Here is a 22595-nt window from a genome sequence, read left to right as displayed (position 1 = left end):
AAGCAATGTGAATTAACTTTACTCCTGCCCCACCTTTCCCTCAAGAGAAAAGCGTGGTAGCAACTCCTGACTAGAACAACTGCAAAGCATGCTTGATAGGAGCAGCCTATTATTTGTAGTGAAGAGAGAAGCATGACTCATTTTTATCTTAATCTTAATGGGAACTCCACGTGCAAGAAAGGGAAAATAGACCAGTCTTCAAATATTTAAAGGAGATGTCTGTCTCTTCTATTTCAAATAAAAGATGCTATATAATAACTACTTTCCTAAAACACCCAAAATGCAATTCATGCAAATTTGCATCGACACATTCTATGTGAATAACAAGCAACTTTCCTAACATCATTTTTGCTTGATGGTCTATTTTCTTCTGTAGAGAAGATGTGAAAGCAAATGATAATAATCAAGGTGTGCACTCTTCCTTCAATTGCTTTTGTTCACTGGCAAACTGAGGTTATTCTATCTACGGTGTATCTACTCAGTGCTCCTGTATATTCACCACAGTTGTAAACTGCAAGGAATGTTCCTTTCCACAGGTAACAGGAAGCAATCAAGGAGATGACACAGCAGATTAGATCCAGACTGTACAGCATATCAGAAGAGAAGACCATTATTCACAAGATAAGTAGGAGTCCAATAGTATTGCTGACTACTCATCCAAAGGAACTCAAAAGCTTTGCATCAAATCTTAAGGGCCTTTACTGTTACAATAGAATTAATCCTTATCATTTGTTGGACTGTATTTCCACAAAAATGTATTTCCACATTTCAGTGTCAACAATACTAGTCAGTCCTACTTCATTCCCATGCAACTGTTCAAGCTGACAAAAGAATTTCATGTGAACAAAATTGATATACATTGCATAGCTTCTTAACATCTTGTTGATTACAGTTCTTAATAGTTTTGTTTTGTTTTGTTTTGTTTTTTAATCATGTTATCCCAAAATACCAAGAGGACACAATTTTTAATTTTATAAAATTTATGCAAGACTAACATGTTTTCTCAAAATGTCTTTATTTTGACATAGCTGTTTTCTTCCAGGGAGAAATAGAACCATAAAATCGTAGAATGGTTTGTGTTGCAAGGAACCTTAAAGATCATCTAGTTCCACCCCCCCTGCCATGGGCAGAGACACCTTCCATTAGACCTGGTTGCTCAAAGTCCCATCCAACCTGGCCTTGAGTACCTCTAAGGATGGGGAATCCACAGCTTCTCCGGACAACCTGTGCCAGTGCCTCACCACACTCTCAGTAATTAATTTATTCATTATATCTAAGCTAAATCTATCTTCTTAAAATCAATATTCCTTATCCTATCACTACACACCCCGATAAAGAGACCCTCTCCAGCTTTCTTGTAGACCCACTTTAGGTACTGGAAGACCAGTATAACGTCTCCTTGGAGTCTCCTCTACATATAAAAGTAGTTTTATTAAAATTTCACTGATGACAGCCTTGTCATAGAAGGCTTTGAAGGCAACAATGAGGGGCCCGTACAGAAGGCAGAGGAGGCTAACAAATATGTATTTTTTCCTCCAGAGAACTTCATATCTTGCAACAAGTCTGAGTTTCACAGTCAGAAGAGAAGCCAGTGGATTAACATAGAGTGATAGCCTCAGCAAGTTCCCACAGATAAATTAAGAAGGAGTGACAACATTTCTGCAATTACTGGGCGCGGACACACACAGCACTGGACCTGAGGATAGCTGATGGACTAGAGACCTTCTGCAGACACACCTTCACTGAGCAGCACAACATGCTCTAAAGCCATCAATATGTATACCTGTAAGTCACAAACAGACGTTCACATTGTAGATCAACAGACAGAATGTCAACAAACATTGCCATTGTAGATCCCAACAGACATCTTCTTACAACAACATAAGAACTAACTATGTGAAGGAGGATGTGGCCCATAACTGCTATGCAATGGAGCTGCTCTCACAGCTGCCACGAGTGACTTCTACTTTGGCTCTGAATGTTCATGATTCAAAGCCTTACATTATTTTGGAAGCTGTCCACTCAGCAGCTGTATTCAGCATAAATGACCCAGGCAAGGAAAGGTCTTCTCTTTACTTTTCCCTTCATGTTGCTCTTGCCCCTGTAGAACAAGGCAGGCCTATGTTTCCTAATAAATAAGCAAACCCTGTGAAGCCTAAGACAATGTTACATTCAGGGGTCACACCACAAAGACTTATTAAATTAATTAAAAGTAACAAGTTCAGTGATTTTGGAACAAGTTTTTTTTGGAACATCAATTTTTTTTTCCAATAACGTTGGGCTCGTTTCTGAAGAACTTTCACTATGAAAGCAGATTACCACATATGCTTGCTTTGGGTTGCATTTGAGTCTTGCAACTCATCCCAGTTTCACTGAAATATGAAGTGAAATTCACTTTGTTTAAAGGGAATTAGATTCAGCTGTCATCAAACCTCAGCCTATTTAGGACTTTAAAACATTAGAATATATGTCCTGTTACCACCCAGAGATCTACTCATGGTGGGAATCGCATTTTTTAGGCAGCTGATTCCTTAAACTTCAACTGCTAAGAATAAATAGGATTACTTACAAAAATAAGTTAATGGAACTACTTGGAGGCTACAGCTATGCACATGTATGTTTTCCATGGAAATGCTGAGCCTAGCCCAACAGTGTACATCCTGTACACTGGGACACTTCTGGGAAGCACCAGATGCATTGCACGTGCGCTGACCATCTGCACTGCACAAACATGCAGAAGGACCAAGCTCCCAGGAAGCCATACACATACAGAGCATGAAGTCACGTGGCTGGCCAGGAAACACCGGGGAGACATGTGGCAATCTGATTTGCAAAACTGGTTTCGAGGCCATCCAATTAACTGGCACTTTGCCCTAAAGTAGTGTGGAGACAGAGCACTTTGATTGTTTTTATTTTGACTATATCTTCCAAACCTGCTATTACAAGTGTTTATAACACTTTTGCAGTATGGGCACTTCTGTTTGTGAAACAGTCAGTGTGAGAAAAGGACTACAGCAGTACCTAAAACTCACATAATGTTTCACAGTCTCAACAAATTGCATAAATCCAGCATTTCCTCTATGAAGGCAGTAATTACCACATTTTACAAATGGCAAAATACAGATGCAGAGAACACTGACCAGAGCTATACAGTCAGTCTGGGAACCCAAAAACCATACTCCAGAGTTCTGACATGATCATCCTGTATTTTAATTTCCAGTCAACTTGGACCCTTAGAAAATGTTTCATGTTATATTGATACAAAATTTATTAAAAATAAAACACAGGGCCTAAATTAAATTAATGCCTTAAATTCTTTCTTCCCTGCTGAGGCTTATGGTCTAATTTTGAGTTTGGGAAGAAACATGATTACCAAATCCAAATCAAAACATGTCCCACTTTTCCATATAGATTGAAAATGTTCAAATCCATTACTTTTATGCTAGTGCTACCTATTTGGCCTTAATGCAGCTATGGAAAAAAAAAAGCTTTTCATTCTATTTTTCCTGTTTCAACATCTAATGCAAAGCCCATTGTGTGTACCAGGCTGCTACAGATCCCTTCACCCTGTCTGAAGTTTCAAAGGAGCTGATTCAGAGTGGACTCACAGCATTATCACAACCAGTACCCAGAGCTTCCCTTCTGCCCCCTCTTATAGCTGGCAGGCTTGGAGAGCAGACAGGCCATGATCTGTCCCTGACATCCTCATGATTTGCTGCAGCTGAAAGACAATATTGTTTAATAATAGCTCTTAAAAAGGAAAAAAGACTAAACATGCCTGAATTGTCATGATCATTAATCTTATCCAGACCATGAGACTTGGCTGACTCAACCCCAAACTGTGGAATGCCCCTAAGCCTGCACTCAATTTTATAAGCATGGAAAACCTTATCATACAGGTAATTTCTCCCTGACTTTCCTGGGATTTCTGACACTCTGCCTCTCTCTCCAGCTCTTCTTTTGCCTTTCTCTCCATTTTTCTTTTTTTTTTTTTTTTTTTTTTTTTTTGTCATTCATAGGTAATCAGAAAGCAACTGCAAGTTCTTCTTCAGTAAACTCTTCAATTCTATTGACATTCCTGTATCTAAACCAGGCTCAAATAATGCTTTTTAGCTACAATCACTAGACCCAGTTCCACAGTTTGATAGCTAAGGCCCACTGATGTGACAGAACTGGCTAAGACCGAAGAGCATTGTCCCTTCATGAAATCATGAGTTACACATGTTTATTAATACCAAAGACTTGTTAGAAGCTGTCACAGTAAGAAGCCAGGTGCAGTTTCCAATTCCACCCTGGTTCTGTAACCTTTATTCACAATGAGTAATGCTGACTCATGTAAACTCTTCCCATTGGAGTCACTTTTCCATACAGATTTTTGATCTGATGTGTGGATGGTTCTTGCACTGCTCTCTGCTTTACATTGCTTTCAGGAGAATAGCTAGTGGTTTAATTCTCAAGGTAGATGCTGTCTTATGTTAAAAAAAAAAAAAATAGACACCAGGTTGTTAACAGATTTCTTGGTAAAACCACAGTGTGTATTTTATTTGTGCATAGCAACCAGGAAATGTTAATGCACTGTTCTTATGGGGATTTTCCTTTTTAGTTTGTGGTTCAAGATGATTGATAGGCCACCAGGATGTGAGAAACTGGGGCTGAAAACAGGACAGAACAAGGGTTTTGAAGGTGCAGATAGCTTCTTTCTCTGTTTGCTTATATAGCTTTTACTCTTAGTTTGTTGTAAGAGCTTTGTTCTAAATTTATTAAACAGATTTCAAACTCCAGAAAGATATAGATGGGTCAATGCTTCCTTATGGATTGTTTAATCTTGTACTGACACTTACTTCTAAAAAGGAACAAAAAACTAGATTAGCGCTGAGAATTACATTTTTAATATTAACACCTGTTTTAATGCTGGTAATGAATTATAGGAAAGTAGCATTTCAGAAACAGGTTAAATACTTTTAAAAAGGGCTCCTGGTAATTCCTGTTCCTCTCCAAATAAATCTACAAATTGGACGATATGAGTCCTAACATTTGTGGAGCTTTGGACAATTCAGATCTCAGTTTTCAGTTCAGATTTATCTCCAGCTGAAGTTTGTTTTTTTAAAATGTTTCTCAGGAAAACTACTTCATGGCTAAATCAGAATACTGTATGCAAAAACTAATGTTGCATTAGTTTTGAAACATTTCAGAAGCAAAGACAATTTGTCTGCAGAAATACTAAGATAGCACAACTACTGCCATTTGGGCCACTGTGAGAACTTGAACGTACAAAAATAGTGTTCAGGATTACCTAATACACTAAGATACAAACTGGCCTGGATGGAATGGTTATTTGCTGAGTATTCCACCATCTCCTTAGAGTCTGTTAGTAAAACCATTCGCTAAAGCAATTCACAGCCCAGTCAACTCTAATAGCATACAGAGGCTTCCACCTTTTTGTCAAAAATTGGACTAAAGCCCAGGTCAGTACTGCTGAAAACCACTGGATAGCTGTTTGGTAGGTTATGTAAAATGATTCATTAGTCCCAGCCCCAGTCACTAATATACACGTGTCGACATCATTAAAACACACCTATACCTGAATCCCTCAGGGCTTGATGGGGAAAGGAAAGCTGTACTGGGAAAATATGACTCTGAACTGGCATGACTACACACTGATCAAAATTTAGAAGTCAAATTCTGCAGGATCCATGTGAGTTAAGTGAACGTGTCTGTGAGGTTGTAGCGCTTTACCATCTCAACAAAAAAGTGCAAATGGTCAGGCAACATGCATGTCACGTAGCATGGCTGGGTGATGTTTTTCATTTCTCCCAGCTGTGATATGCTTGCTCTGCTAGCCACCATTCTCTACAGAAAGCAGAGAAACAAACTTGGAAATAAGCCACCTAATAAGCAAAGCTTCTCCAAATAATGGCTGGCATAAGGTAAAAGTAATTTACAGATTCTTGGGAGTTGTCAGATGAAATACTTTCCTTGGGGTATTGCCAAGTTGTGAAACCTAAAATGATTTATAGGAAATTCCTTTTTTAGATTCACTATGAATAAACCATACCTTGTGTTTTCTAAGTATCCTTTGTGGACATTTAACAACAACAACAACAAAAGATTTGTTTTTCAGTTTGAAACTGTCTCTCATTTTGAACTTATTAATTAGTTTGCACAAACTAAAACAAAATTAAAGCAATTTCAGAAAAAAATAATTTAAATGTTTACTGTTTTCAATACAAGTAAGGAACCCCATCCAAAAATTCCCTGTAGATTTTTTATTTTTTTAATTTTCTTATTTTCATTTCAGTTTGGTATATGAAAAAGTTCTGAACCTTGAAAAGATCATTGGAGAGAAAAAAATCACAGCTGTATTTTTAACAGATTGCTGATATTCAGAAAAAAATTCTCTGCACAGCTGGCTTTTTAAAGGCAGCAAAGTCCAGGAAAACACTTTAAAAGGAATTTACCTGCATGCTGCAAGGGCTGCCTGCTGAAAATAGAGACAACATGCTCTTAATAGCTGGGTGTGGTGACAAGAAAGTGAAGATGTCTCTCCATAGATGCAGAGGTATAAAATCAGACCTTTCTTTGAAGTTGTGCCAAAACTGTTTCTACTATGCAGTTATATTTGGGCACCTAGTAATTTTGGCTGAAAGGGCAAATAAGATGGTAGCTTCCTCACATCCCTGTATATTGTTAACTACATAAAAAAATAAAATAAAAAAATAACCATGCTAACCCTGTGAGCCAAATGGGCTTAGGTGGATCTCTGAAATGAAATGAAAAAAATAAGGAGAGATGTGGCAGGGAAATTGACAGTAGCTGAAGTGGGATGAATGGCAGTAGGAGGATCTCCCTTCTCTACCAGATGATAAAAAGTGTTCTATATATTTCAGTGTTACTTCAGTAAGTACACACTGGAAACGAGATGTGGAGCAGAGCTCAATCTCTTGGCTTCCCTTTAAGTTGTTCTCCTTTATGAATGTACCTACCAGGCACAAAATCATTGTTTCTGTATTTGTTTAATGATAGGCAGAGATCATCTGTACATTAATCTGATACTTTTCCTGGCTACTAATTTATCTTTATAAAAATGGAGGGGGAGTGGCACTATTAATAAATCGAGTGTTCATAGAGTCACTCAAAATGCAAGTAAGTACAAGAAATATGTTTCATTCTTCTGCATCTGCTGCAGGAAGGAAAAGTCTGCTAATGCATCTTCCAAACATGCTTCATCTGCTTGGCAACTGTTGCTCTGGTAAACATCCTGAGTGAGCCTATTCAGTGTCATCACTTACGATAAACTTCCTTGCTGCTGACATTAATATTATTCTTTTTGTAATAGTTTTACCCAACAGTGGTCTGAAAGTGTTCAAACTCCACTGGAACATAGTACAGCTGTGCAGCACCTCAATGGAAAAATTGCAGGCAGTGAAATCATAGTCCTGGAATTAGACAGTTATCAGATATGCCCCCCTTGAGATGATGAAAACATAATCATCATTGTCGATACTAGGAACGCTTCAGGCTGTACAATGAGTAGTCTAACCCCAAAGGCTGAGTAACAAGGACTGTGAAGCAAATCAGTTGGGACTGATTCCATGCAATCCAGGTGAAGAAATGTGTATGAAACTAAAGCTGGTGAATAATAGTTGGAGTCTGATCTTTATTGTTTGACTGAAAGCAAATTGTTTAGTCATTTGGGATAAAAGCAGGTGAGATGCAGTGTTGCTCAGAAGACAGATCCCCAACCGGGAGCTCAGAGTGCCTTATATCTATTCCCTGCACTGTCATCTACCTGCAGATATAAGACACATAAGCCAATTCATCTCTCTTTACCTCAGTTTGAAACTAACCTCCTTAATAAAGCAATTTAAGATTGACTGATAAAGAACACTGTAAGAGCAAAGAACTATTACATTGTTGTTTTATTGCGTGCTTGCAAGTTTTGCAGTCGGCTTCTATCTAAGCTTTAAGAAGTCACAGGATGCCTGATTTAACATTTGTGGTTATTTAGATAAGAAATTCATACAAAATCAGACATCAGATCAGCAAGTCCAATAAATGACAGATATTGTCATTTGGCAGCATGTTACTCAATAATAATACCAGGTGTGATTTGAAACTATTATTCATGTGACATTGAAAAACTTTAATTTCCTGGTAAACAATTTATAAACTTAAAAAAAAAAAAAAAGCTTAAGTAAACAAAATTTCTATTAAAAATTCTCAATGTTTTATGTTCAGGAAGTTCATTACAGAAAAGCAAGCAATGATCAAAACTGAAAAGAAGAAAAAAAAGGCTTTGAATAAGAAGTAAAACATGTATTGACTTTAACAAGGCCACTTCACAAGGAAACAACAGTGAAAGGAACCTCAAGAATCTTTTTGAAAGCTCTGAAAGCCAGCCAGTTAACACAAAAATAATGTTAGTCATCTTTGCACACTAAAAAGAATAGGGATGCTTAGAATATGCCTCACAAAGTAAGATGTCAGAGGACAAATGACCCATGCAGGAGAGAGAACTGCCCAAAGAGGAGTACTTATCGGTACATTCCTCACAATGCAGATGAATTCATACACAGTTTCTTTCACATCCCCACTTAAATTTCGGGGAAAATTATGAAGAAAAAAAAAAAAAGAGAGAGAGAGAAAATAACTTTTTTACACAAGTTTCTTGTACAAATTTGCTTAGAAGTGCCTTACAGAATAAAGCAAAGTAGCACTTTAAACAGTTTAGATCTTAATTGCATATTGGTTAAAATATTGGACAGCAGTCCACTGAACTTGACCAAGATCTCACTGGAGACTGAAACTGGAGAACTGAAATTTCCAACATAGCGGATGTTTTAATGACTCATACTAGACTCAGATTTCTCCAATTAAAAAGAAGAAGAAAAAAAAAAAAAAAAAAGGAGTCATTTTAGTACATAGCTTTGCAGTTAGAAACCCATACTTCTGAATACTTGCCACTGCCACTAAAAAAAAAAAAAGAAAGAAAGAAAAAAAAAGCCAAATAAGATATGGTATCATCTGCATTTCCAAGGTCTGGAGAATATGCAAGAGTCATAAGCACTGATACTTGTGTTCATTGGAACAGTCACTGTCCTAACAAATTACTGGATGAGTTTGTGACCAGCTATTTATAACCCAATTAACTGCTGAATTATAATTAAATCATGAACAAAAACTGAAGAAAGCTACTTATCTGAATCAATGGTTGGCAAAAAGAAGCTGTCTCCCTTTGTGATGTTAGATTGAAACCCTGCTTTCTTCCACAGTGGGATTTTGGGTAATTTCTGTTAACAGCGTTGTTCTCTGTTCGTTGTATGCACAAGATCTTACAAATGCTATGTTTTGAAGAGATCAGAAATGCTGGATATGAAAAAGGAAAGAAAGAAACTTGGAAGAAAGAGTTCTCTTCGGAACAGATCATGGAAGAAGCCTGAAGATTTAGCAGAGCTTAATTCAAAGGCTATCATGAAAGATGAAAGAAGAATATCCAGCCATGTGTACAAGCTACTGCAGTTTCAGAGATGTAGAGTTGTTTGATCCTAGTGTGTTCCTCTCCATGAAAACATAAATGCCAAACTATGTGTATATTTTCAATAGAGGGATGGCAACCATGTTACTTTTAGGAGCACTGGAAAGCATACTACACATTATTGAAAAAAAATCAAATTAATGAAATGCACATTTCCTTTGCACTTCCTGAAGACTGTGAAATTTACCTCTGGAAGCATTAGGACAGACCAAGTGAAAAAGCCCAAGATTTTCCTTGTCAGAAAGACTTGGTTTGGGATCTGCATTAAGTATGATTCAAACAAGAAGTCAGTTTTGGAAACGATCACTTTATATAAGTACATGCAATGATTAAAACCATCAGCTTAATCAAATCTTTACTGGAGTCTATGCAAGTCGATGGGAAAGTTAAATGTACTTAAATCAGTGCAGCCTCCTCGCACAGAAAAGAACTCTGTCACACCCATTGCTCCCTCCACTTTTTCCAACACCAGGAGGGCAGTGATCACACAGCCTGTAGCCAGAATGCCTAGGCTAACAGGAAGCCTCTACCGGAATTTTTGGTGGCAAAATGTTGCCATTTTCTGCACTCTGTATAGCTCTACCCATCTGTATGCTAGTTTCAACAATCTTGAAATCTTGACTTACACTGAAAATACCAAAGCGCAAGAAATTTTCTTAAGATGCATGCAGGTTCTTTGTATCCCATGTTCAGTTAAATTTCTTACAGTCCTTTGCACAGTCCTTGTTTGGAATCTTTATAATTGGTTAAGGAAAAAGTTATGTTTAATTTCTAATGTTTCCAATTAACATTAGTTTGTACATAATGTTGTGGCTATTGCCAATATGGAAAGAATAACTATATGCCTTAGGTCTCATATATCTTTCATACTTTTTTATTTTCCCCAGATATTTTAACTTAAAAATTCATAGGAAGCAGTAAGGATTTGCATGCATAAGGGAAGAATTGGAAAGAAGTATTAGCAGTGTGGCCTCAGTCTTATGTGAATTCAAATATTACATTAAATCCTAAACACATTTAGGTATGTGAGGGCAATGCACTACTGTTTGCATGCAATAATCCTCAAGTAGTGAAGCACTGTTGTCTTCCAGAAGTGCTGGAATGATTATGAAGCCAGTGAATTTGCTGTGATGTTAATGGGTTCTAATAATCTTCTATTTTAATGAAATATAGCTGTATTTTAAGAAAAGATCCAGAATGAAATCAGTCTTTGAACTGCAAATGATAAAGTGACATACCTCAATTTATGTGCTATAAGTTTCTCGACAGTAGAAAGCGTTCTGAAGTCAGATTCACTCTGAGCAAGAGTCAATTCAAATAGCAAATTGGGCATAAGCCATCTTTATAAATCGAAAACCCTAGATAGGTAGCATGATTTTTTATTATTATTACTATTTTTTTATTTTTTTCCAATGAAACTGCTTACATTCTTAAAGCAAAAGAAACCATATATATTTGACAAAGCAAACAGCTGTTCTTGTGTGACCCATTATTACCAGATCATTGAGTTCAGGAAGCTTAGACTGAGATAAAAAGGAAAGGAAGCCAGTAAGAACTCTGAAAAGAGAAGTGAGGAGATGTCATCACGTACTAGCAAAAAATAAAAGAGGGAAGTTCTTTACACAAAGCAGAGATCTCTCTTATGAATAATAGAAGTAGCTGATGCAGAGTGGAAACACTTTTCCAGATGATATGCTACCAGTCATTGTGCACAGATCCCATTTGTCTGTCTTGAATAGTGCGAAAGTCTCTTAGGCACACCTTACTATACCATTTCCTAAAATACTGCTAATTCCGCCGAGTCTAAAAACTATTTTTTATTTTTTTTCTGAAAGGATGGGAAATACTGGGTGCTTAGCAATCAGTTTAAGGTACAAATCCAGTAAACTGAAAAGCAAAAGACAGCCTTACATTAGGACATGAACATGTTGCTATAGCTGTAACCATGGCTATATTTGTATTGTGGTAGGGTTTTCTTGGTGGAAAAAAAAAACAAAACAAAACAAAAAAAAACAAACACACACAAAAGGTGTTAATAAGTTGTCTTGCACTTCTCACACCTGAATTTCCTGTGAACCAATAGCAATATGATTGTGAAGTGTGCTGATAAAGTGATATGACCTGAACACTGAGTATCAGTAATAAAGTCAGTAAAGTGTCTGACTGATACTGTTAATAAACTCATTGCAGGTCTGCAAACAATGGGTTATAAAGTCAGATGCTTCATAAATTAGAAAAACACTTAGCTCTTGCTCATAACATAACACAGGCAGGAACATTTTCTCACATGGATTGTTCAACTGCAGTAAGGATTGCATGGCTAGGCTCAGATTACTAAACGGTCAGTAACTGAGGAGTTTCCTGTTTTTAAGATGCCAGCTTTCCAGAAAATGTTCCAGTCCCCTGTACTTTTATAAACTTCTGCATCAGTAGAAGAACTTTTGCACGAGGACTTTTTTTTTTTTTTATGAATAATAAAAATGCTTACTTCAGCTGAAATAGCCTTGTACATGAAATCATAGTTGCTTTCTGAAATTCAAGCAAAAGAACACTAGTTGTGTCAATGAAGCACAACATTGGGACTTAGGAAAAAATGTTTTAATTCCAGTTACATTGCTGGGTAACTTACTTGCTCTCAGTTTGCTTACTTGTAATGTGACTTCCAAAAGCCAAAAAACAAAACAAAACAAAACAAAAACAAAAACAAAAAAAGGAGCTAGCTTTTATTTTCTGCTCCCCACATATTTACATATTTGTCAGTTCACTTGTTTCTCACTAGCTGAGGTTATCTTTATTCTGTTGAATAACAATATACTCAAACTTGAAATTTCAAGTTATCTGGTAATTTAAACATATTAGCCTGATTCCACCTGTACTGATTGTACTGATAAAATGCATCGGATGAGAGAACTACCCCCTCTAGACCAAATGTTGTAACATATATGTAAACTGCATGTAATGCAAGAAAAAGATGACTACATGGAACTAAATTTCATCAGAGACTCCACCTGTTTCTAACGTAATACATTGAGAAAGCGTAAGCATTCAAGTTCTCTTTCAAGAAGAATTCAGGTTCCTCTTTTACAGAGCCAGAAACAATCCAGCAAATGACAAACAGAAGGAGTACTTCTTAGGCATCTTGATGTCCAGTTCAAATGTCTAAGTTGCTGTAGCATATGTTAAGAGAACACTGCATTGTGTTATTAATGCTCCCCTGGAGCTTTGAGGATGTAGTTTTGTAACATTAAGTAGATGTTATCAGGAAACACTTTCACAGGTTATATATACCTATATATGCCTATATATATATATATATATATATAGGCATATAACCTTTGCTGGACCCAAGACTTTCAATGCTGTAGCTATGCTATATATCTAAATAGGATTGTGACAACAAAGAAGCAGCTGAAGAAAATAACATTGCATCTCTTTTATTTTGAAGGGTAACCTAATCAAATAGAGAGGATTTGGATTTTTCCTCTTTTGCTCAGCAAAGAAAAGTTGCTAAGGAGTTTTACCAGTTTACCAACATTTTACCAGTCTTGCATTGGTCTGTGAGTAACATACATGTATTGTGTACTCTTTCCTAGTTTACCATAGTGTTGGGCCCCATTGGCATATATAGGAACAGGTGTCCCTAGGAAATGTAAAAGATCTAAAAAAAAAAAGCATCTCAAAGTCCAGAAATACAAACTACTTGTTATATGAACTGCTGAGACAAAAATATAATCTCGGCAAAGGGTTAACAGGAAATAAATTTGGATGCCGTCATTGATCTCAATAGTCTCCAAGTCTCAGGATATGCCACCTTCTGGATGATTGGGCTTTTCTCTTGAACCCACACAGACAGAAAATGCTGTCTAACACTTATGCCTATATTTTCTCTGAAAAAAATGAATGACTGTGCTGACCTTACTCTTCCATGATGGCATAAGATTATTTCACTGTCTTAAAAGCCAGTGAATGCTGGCTCTATTCAGGATGAACACCAACTGTATCATTACTAGATAATGTGTGAGACTTGGCAGGCCAATGAGAAGGAGAAAATAAAGCAGAACTGCCACGATCATTTCCTATCCAGCAAGCAGCCAGGAAATACAGCCATAGAAAAAAAAAAAAAAAAAAAAAAGGAATGAAGGAATGAATGAATGAGACTGATCTAATGGAAATATTAGGAGACACAAAAGTCATCATACACAGTCTGAGAAAAGCTTTGCAACATTTTACACCACAACGGTGAGCAAATGGATTCAGGGCTTTCTGTGGCAAGCCACGAAAGCAGGAAAGAAACTTCTCCCCAGTCAGTCACCATGGGAAGGTGTCTCACATGCTCACACTGTCTGCCTGTTACTGCTTTACATACAAGAACTGTGAATTTGATGGCTGCCAGTTTATACCTTAGCTGTGCCATTCAGCTATGAACTAAAACCACCAAGTATCTGTTCTCTATAGGCTATAAAATGAATTGGTTATGTTCTGGAAAAGATACGTTTAAGAGTTCAGAGCTCAATATTTCAAGCAAAACATTTTTATTTTCTGTGCTAGAAAAATGTGCTTTTTCTCTTCCCAAGAAGGCAAAGTGATTCTTGCTATTGCAAAATAAGTGATAATTTGTTATTACCACTCTTCTGAAGTCAGTGGATGCTCCTGCCCTATTAGCCTCATGCTGAACTCAATGACAGCAAGTCAGACTTGCTAGCAGAAATGTCTGAAATAAAAAGAAATCGTAAAAAGCATGAACAAGAAATTTTTCTGCTTGCTTGAGTCTTCTCTGAGGCCTGCCTCTTGGAAGAACTTGGTCTCCATGTTTCATTTTGCTCAAGAATGACTAAGCTGCTGAATAGAAGTTTTACTGGATTAAATGTATTTAACCTGCTATCACAGACACAGGCTGACAGGAGTCTAAATTTATTGGATTGCTTCAGCCAGATGTCACAAAGAGATGGAGATGGATTAACGTGTATGGAATGGAAAGTAGGTGGGAGAAAGAGAAAAAGCTCAAAAGAAGATGTGAACATATACAAGATACACCTGTCTACCAACTGGAGACAGCTGGTTGCCACACAGTGACAGTTAAACTTCTCTGGACCTGTAGTCTTCTGTTTAAGTGGCCTTATGGCATCATGGGCAGGTTGCCCAGCCTCAAGTTAAAGACAGTGGGTCTGTTCTTAGCTCCTCCTCTTGCTGGGTCATTTTGTGTCTCTTTGCACTCATCTTTCCCAGAGTATCAAGCCCTTATGTATAAATACCTCATAATCTCAAGAAGATAAATGATAGTTATTACTAGGAAGTTTTGCTTCAACCAGGAATGAAATGTGAGTAGATTTAAGGCATCATTCTTCAATTAATTATTAAATCAATTTTAAAGTTCAGGAACCAAAATAGGTGTTTGGTTTGACAGTAGGATGAAAGATTTAGATCAGTTCTTATTTGCCAAACTGCTTCAAACATCTCTTATCAGAAATAGACCAATCCTGAATACAAACTTTTTTTTTTTTTTTTTTTTTTTAGAAAACTACATCAGGAACCAAATGTTATTGCAGTAAAAATAGCTGACAGTCTTCCATGTGTATATGAACAGCATACACACGAGTAAACAGGATAAAACTGTCAGAGCAATGGACAAAAAAGTTGATTAAAATCTGATTTTAGTTGGACTGCTACTGGAGAATGAGGACTTGAATGAAGACTTGACTTGAACAGAATACATGTTATTTAATTTCTGTGTTTTAAGTATTCCTATATGTCAAATTTGCTCATATGCAATATTCAGGAACAGAGAACAATAACAACAACAACATTTATAAATCTAGGGACTCATTAGCAAAAAAGGGCTTTTTCTCTACACTTACACGCCTGAGAAAACAATGGAAAAGGGAAAGGATATTAATGGAAGATGCCTAATCAAGCAGGAGGAGGAAGAACAGGGAAGCAAGTATAAGCAAACCGTGAAATGAGCTCAGGCCTCACCCTCAGTTTCTTCATTATTAATGAATCATGTTTCTTTATAATTGGCAAAAACTACTTTTCCTTGAAGCTTCCCAGTTAACTGTTTAGTGTTCCCTGCACAGAAGCTTCCTCCGGAGCTCTCAATTGGAGCCAGGAGACCTGGCTGCCACTCGCACAGCCACACTGCATCACCGCCTTGCCTCCGCGCTCCCCAGCAGTGGAAGATGGCAAGATGGCAGAGGGTAGGTAAACGACTAATCGCTGCCACCACCACAAGTCCTAAGGCACTCCTAAACTACTAGGTTTGCATGCTGTAGAAGGAGCAGTTGCCAGCTTGCTTGGCCCATTTGGGGTGAGCAGGCGGGCTCTGCCTGCCCTTTGAAAACTCTCGAGTCGCACTGCGGTGGTGGGTGTGATACCAGTCCCAAGCTGATGTGCCTCCCCGGCAGCAAGATGCATTCTCTGAGTGGCTGCCAGCCTGGGGCTGGTGCTCAACTTTCAGAGCCCCAGCTGGCTGCCAGCCTGCTTGCTGCCTGACCGAGCTCGCTCACATCTGCCCACAGGGTCCTGGCTGGCCAGGGACCACGTGCTGAGCGCCAGTTCACCTCTCACTTCTGCATGGGAAGGCTGCGAGAAGCCATTCATCACATCTACCCACACACACCACACCCTGCTGCTTTACAGACACCTATGCATTAACAAAAATAACAATAAAAAAGCCCCCTAGGGAAATATACTTCTGAGAACCTGTTTCACTGTGGGCCTTGCTAACTCGCTGCCATGGTGAGACATCTGTAATCAACAAAAGCTATGTCACAGCAGATTTTTAAGTATTATATGTTCAGCAAGGGCAGATTCTTATTTACAAAAACAGGTACTTACTAAAACAGACATTAGCTGTATAACTGATGATCACTGTCTAATGCCCTCTGCCCTGCCAGCTGCCTGCCTGTACCCTGGCACCCTCTTTTACAACCATCTCACGTTCCTGCTGGAACCGGATCATTAGCAGAGACAGAGACGGAAGTTTTGCCACAGCTGCTGCATGTCTGAGGTTTTCTTTTTTTTTTTTTCTTTTTTTTTTTTCTTTTTTTTGAGGGGGGGAAGAGGGGAGGGACTGGCAGGGGATGGGCAAAGACACAACACAGTCAAGTCAGTTAGAGTTTCCAGCTACTGAATCTAGTTCAGTCATCAATAAAAGGAAAGAAAGAAAAAAAAGCAAATCAATATATTTCTCAAACTGCAAATGTAAGTAAAGTTCAGGTCTTCTTTGTTATTTTTACTTTGAATCAGTGTGGTTGTTTGAGTTTCCCTGCTAGTAATTGTAAAACTAGATTATTCTTCAATTTCTTTTTTTTTTTTCTTTCTTTTTTTTTTCTTCCCTATTTTTCTATATGAGGCTTGAAGGTTATTGTACTGAATTAAGATTGCTGTATTATAAAACACAGCCAGTGTTGTCATGTAGAGGAACTGGAAAGTCCCAGATCCAGTGCACACAAAAGGGAGTTCAATTACATGCCTAATTGTATGCACAGACTCCAAAAATGACAGCAGATTTCTTTAGGCAGCAAACAGTTGCAGAGGCTTGAACTTTAAATCGCAATTAGCTGAACTTTCAGTCTGACTGACAGGACTCTCCGAGGAAAACCCCTCTCTCCTCTGCCGGTTGCTGTTTCACATGGCTGCCTGCAAACTCATCCATGCGCTGAGCTTCTCCACCATGCCTTGGGTGGGGTGGGCCCTGGCAGCCACAGCGAGAAAAGAAAATCACCGCCAGCTGCTACTGATATTACTGCTGATGCTGCCGTAGAGAGGCCTGTGATTTCACAGGGAGGAAGTTGATAAACATTCAGGGCTGAAACAATCTTCTCTGCCACCAGTATTAACAGCAGCCATAATGGTCACTGATAATTACAGCGTCTGATGGCCGTAAGCCTGGCTTTGAAATGATTATTACCTCCCTGGGAGTGACAGACAACAGCATTGTAACCGCTGGTGAACTTCTGGCACAATCTGGAAGATGGCGAGCAGCTGCTCCAAACTGGCTTCTCCCTTCCAGTTAATAGCCCACAGAGAATGGTCTAAACCACCAGATATACCATAAAAAGCCTTATGGGCAAAGGCAAAATATAAGTAGGTTGTAGGTGTGGTTTCACTCGGTATCAACCATGGCATATTTAGCACAGATGTATTGGTGACAATCCCAACCTCTGTCTTTCTTCTCTCACTTTGCTCGCCTTTAACCGTAATAATGAGATTCTGTAGTCTAAGAATTCCATTCAGTGCCAAAAAACGAAACGTGATTAAAACATGCTCTTGGTTATCAGCTGATGCTATAATATCATGTGTTTCAAACACCATGAATTGTTCCAGTACAGCATTGTATTCTTTTCAAAGTAGGCAAAACTACTGTAGTTGGTCATGTTTGTTTCACAATTATCCTCTCTGTGAGGTAACCACGTACATTTAGACTTGGTCCTGGGAAAAGCAATTTTAGGGAACAGTTCAGCAGAAAACACTCCCTACCTCTCTTCTATAGGATTTCCTTTTAAAGAAAAATCTTTAAAAGGGAATGTTTTTACACGTTTTTGTAAATAATGCAATCTGTGTTATATGAAATTGAGAATTGCCTTCTTCTGTCCTAACTTCATTTTCAAACACTTGTCTGTTAATGGCAGAACAGAAACGCAGGGCAAGAAGACCAGAAAGCAAGTGGGGAAACCTTGTTACAGCATCACTGGAATTTCCCAAAACGTCTAAGTTCTTGGGCACAGTTTTCCTCTCTTCATATAAGGAGCACTACATCATTTTTTCCCCTGCTTCTCTACAACGTATTCCACTACCAGTCATCTACATTCAGAACTAAAATTAACCTTTTATCAAAGAAAAAACACAGTTACCAGATGTCTTAGACTCCATCTTCTGACCCAGTAGCATGATCACCAATACCAAAAACCTTTAAAGCTGTTTATCTAATCTGCCTTTATCTAATTGCTCCTTAAAATCAATGTCTCTTAGCAACCTATTTTCAAACTTAGCTACTGCTGCTAGCCGCTCCCTATGAATACCATCTCTTCTTTGGCAAGAACATTGCCATCTTGAATTGTTTGCCCTTTACAGTTTAATTAACATGTATGCCACAGTTTCCGTATCTTATTTTTCCTCTGCCATGTCAAAAGTGCAGCTTTTATTCTTCTAACTTTTCACATATCTACAGACTCCACTGCTGTTACACGTTAACTTGATTGCTGCTGCAGGCTTATTTTATTCCTCATTTCTTATTTTTCCCAATTTCTTATTTGGTTCCCAAATTAACTGAAATCTGCGTAGACATTTATGCTATTTTTTTTGCTTGGATACTTTTCAGGTTTCTTCTCTAACTTAAAATTCTTTGAGACTTCATGCTGTGTATATAACCAATGTTAGTTGTTTCCTGCAATCCACTTTGCTCCTTGTCACACAACCAAATATTGCTTTGAGACCTTCATTTTTCTTTACTATATTTTCCTGCTCTCTTCCATGTGTTCTTTCGTTTGAAATGTTTTTGCAGTTGTCCATTAATGAAAGCATTTTTTAACCACTTCATGAGGTTCTTGAGAGCCCATCTTTTCCACAGTGTAAAGTGTTTTTGCATTAATGAGCTCATGCTCATTTTCTCTGATGTTTATACTTGTCTATCAGCATCTCAGGGCGCCTCATCCTGCTGGCACATTCTTACTGCAGTAGAACCTCATGCATGTTTAAGTTCTAGATAAATAACAACAGTATTAGTACTGTCTTCAAGTCCTGGCCTATAAAAGTCATGGGAACAGTTCTGGAAAGAAAGACACACTGGGTATGGGGGAACATTTCATTTGACATTGGCTAGAGCTACCAGTGACTTTAATAGCGTTTAGTTTTAGAAGTTCTACCTCACTTCTGTGATGTTATCTTCCCTCATTAAGCCTTTCTCCAACTTCCTGTTTTCAAGGTAAAGGTTCTGCATTGTGGTGAATACCGGTGACTAAAGATGCAACAAACGTTTCTCCAAAGACTGCAAGGCATTCCTGTGCTATGGTTTGTTGCCTGTGTCTGTGTGTGTGTGTAAGCTGTTCAAGGACAAATATATAACCTTTCCATTAAGCAGTGATGGAAGTCCAAGAGAACTTTAATAAAGTGCAGTTTCTTTGCAGCTTTGGGAGAACAGCCAAGACACACACTGTAAGGACTAAGTGAAAAAAATAAAAAATAAACAAACAAACAAAAACCTAGAAAACCTAGCACAGAGAGCTTCTTCAAACTACTTTATTTACAAATTTACATGACATATGTAAGCTAAGAGGCAGGCAGGTCCCTTTGTTTGTGACTGACTGTTTGCTACAGTAGCCCTTCCTCAGAGCCCTATCTTGTCCTGAGACTCTGGCCACCTCTCCAGTGCTGATACATAAGCCTCTCCCTCCCACTGGTGGACTCATTCTTCCTCTTTTCATTCCATCTTTACTCCTACTTCTATTCTAGTTTCTTTCAGTTTGGGGGTCAAAATTCCATGAGTCACTTTGTGTTAATCAAGGAAAACTTTGAGAGAAATATTTTTACGAGTACATAATATCCACAGGGGAAAATCTCTCCAGAATCGTCATTAACCAAGATGTCAGTCTCCATATACTCCTGGGGTTTGAAATGTGGCTCAGACTACGCACACAACAAAAGTCACATCAATATCGTGAGTACACCTCGCTGAAATATCAATGACACTATGGTCACAGCAACACAGAACTCGGGATGAATCAGTTTTTCAACAGCTCTCTATATCTCATCTTTCCTTTAGCAATCACATTAACAGCAACCCTGGGATGTTTTTATTTTTGCCATAATCAGCACTAACAGAATCAGAATCCAGGAACAGATCTGAATTTGGTCTTCCAACAAATATGATCCAACATCAGTGGCCAGTATTCTGTGATGCACGCAGGAAAGTCACTGATTTAAAATAAATAAATAAATAAATAAAATAAAATAAAACCACCATCAACTGCCATTTTGAAGTCATTACTGACTACAAAGTCATGCTGGAATGTACCGCATACCAACTAAAATATATTGTAGCTATAATCTAATACCTTGCTAAGCCATTAAAGAAACTTCCCCGTGGGGCATATGTGAAGTCTGACATACTTCTTGTAACTATGCTGAAGTAGTAGGGTTTTCTTCTATGTCTCACTGCAAAAATACATTACTTCCAGAGTCACTACAAAACCTGCTTCTTTAGGACACTCCTGGCAGCTCATAAAAGGAGAAATCAGTTGAGCGGGCGGTAACCAAACCATTATAATCCTTCTACAGCATACAGACCTGGAGTAAGTCAAAGTTTTAAACACGTCGGATATCCTTCATGTACTTTCTCTAAGGACTTTATCCATATACCTGATTTTAACAAGAATATTTCAGTACAATGGGTAGGCAATTTTAGGAAGAAAGCAATGAGGGCTCTCCAGCTACCCCAGATGCGCCGGGAACTGTTCACTCTGACACACCCATCCACAGCCCAGCCGCGCTGCAACCATTACAGAAGTATCCACTGCTGCTCAGGCAAATGGGATATATATGTACCGTACACACACACACAGCCCTTGGGTGACAATGGCAATGAAAAATGTACTTTGTTAGTCTCCTGGAACTGATGAGTGGAAAAATAATGTAGAAGGATAATTGTTACCCCTAACCACAAAATGCCTCAAGGCTGTTGCTGTCACAATGAGAGTCTGTTAAAAGCATGGCCATTTCCCTCAGACACGGGTGAGCCTGCACCATGTCAAATTTCCAGAGCACTTTGTCATTTTGGACATAAAATTATTATTTTTTCCCTACATGAATGTTTCATTTTTAAATGCAAATATTTGAAGCAGACAACCAAGCTACAGAAAGCTAGCTGATAAACAACAAATTTTGCAGGCGCTTGAACCCCCCTTTGTTCCAAAGTCTCACCAGTCAACCCCAAAGAAACCTTAAGTTAGAAACAGGCATGCCTGGCATAAAAGCTCTCCAAATACCAGTCACACAGATCACTGCAGTTTTGTTTCTGTTCAGCAAAGCTGTGTCCAAATGCAGTCTGCATTAGCTGTTAGTTCAGCCCCTCTGAACTCAAGAATACAGCTATATGCTGGGGAGGGGGTTCCCCCACACCCCACTCTAAAACAGAGCTAGGAGAGCAACATAAGTATGTAACAGCAGTCACGTTGTCGAACCGAGCTATACCAGAGCTATTCTAAATTCCCTTGTGTACCTCTGTTCTTAGTTTAAACTTTAACGCTCTACAACTCACTTTTTATGGATCTGGAATTGCCCTTTACAAGCAATACACAGCTTTCTGCGATTGTACAGAGCGGCACAGCTGCAGTTACAGTTCTAAAGCATCTCTGATAACTCCCATAAATAGTAACACTTTATACAAAGATAGATGCAAGGAAGCTTTTAGCTATATAGCAGAAGAGCTGTTGTTGTCTGAAGCATAAACTTATTAACAATCGTAAATGTTTTCATTCATACAAAACTTACGTGTCTCTGTTAGACAAAGCTTCAGCAAACATAATCCAAAAGTTGCCCACACGTAGAAGCTGGCCATTGTTTTCTCAGAATTGTTTGGTAAAAAACAGAGATCCTTGCAAGCTGCGGAAAGAAGAAAAGCCCCGGCGCTTGTTAAGCCTGCAGTCAATGAGTCTGAAGTTTGCTGCACTTTTTATTCTGATTCAAAGGAACTGGAGTAATGACATAACAGGGAGGGGGAGCTCCATCAAAAGTCACACCCATATTGCAACAAACTTACTGGGCAGCGAAAGGGGGAGCAGTGGGGGGGGGTGGGGGGGGCGCCTAGTACTGACTAAGCAGCCACATGAGTTTTAAAGAGGCACTAAACCTCCTATTCTTACACACCAGTACAGTCAAAAGTTATATTTATCATGCTTACGGGAAAACGTGTATAATCTCTCAGGAGGTAGCAGGAAGGCACTGTTTGCTACAAGCTCCCCCTCCTGCATTTTAAAACAGCATTAATACAAACCAGGCAAACATACTAAAGCACTAGAGCTTCAAAACCCCAGCAAAGAACCTACAGCTGCCTGGATGTTTCCCC

General features: G+C 38.4%; 1 protein-coding gene across 25 annotated transcripts in view; it reads right to left on the bottom strand.

Annotated features, from left to right (window-relative positions):
• Positions 1–22224, bottom strand: part of CD44 (CD44 molecule (IN blood group)) — a 71235-nt gene extending 49011 nt beyond the window's left edge. For 21 of the 25 annotated variants that reach the window (XM_072039004.1, XM_072039021.1, XM_072039010.1 and 18 more), the window contains exon 1: positions 22022–22224. In XM_072039004.1, coding sequence (XP_071895105.1) covers positions 22022–22088 — 67 coding nt within the window. In that variant the 5' untranslated portion in view covers positions 22089–22224. The remainder of the gene's footprint in view (positions 1–22021) is intronic. The other 4 variants (XM_072039027.1, XM_072039025.1, XM_072039026.1 and 1 more) reach the window with 2 other exon arrangements.
• Between the last annotated feature and the right edge of the window lie 371 nt (positions 22225–22595).

This window comes from Anas platyrhynchos, chromosome 5 (genome assembly GCF_047663525.1).
Source record: "Anas platyrhynchos isolate ZD024472 breed Pekin duck chromosome 5, IASCAAS_PekinDuck_T2T, whole genome shotgun sequence".
Lineage (NCBI taxonomy): Eukaryota > Metazoa > Chordata > Aves > Anseriformes > Anatidae > Anas > Anas platyrhynchos.
Note: the sequence above shows the minus strand (reverse complement) of the source record. Positions and strands in the feature narration are given on the sequence as shown.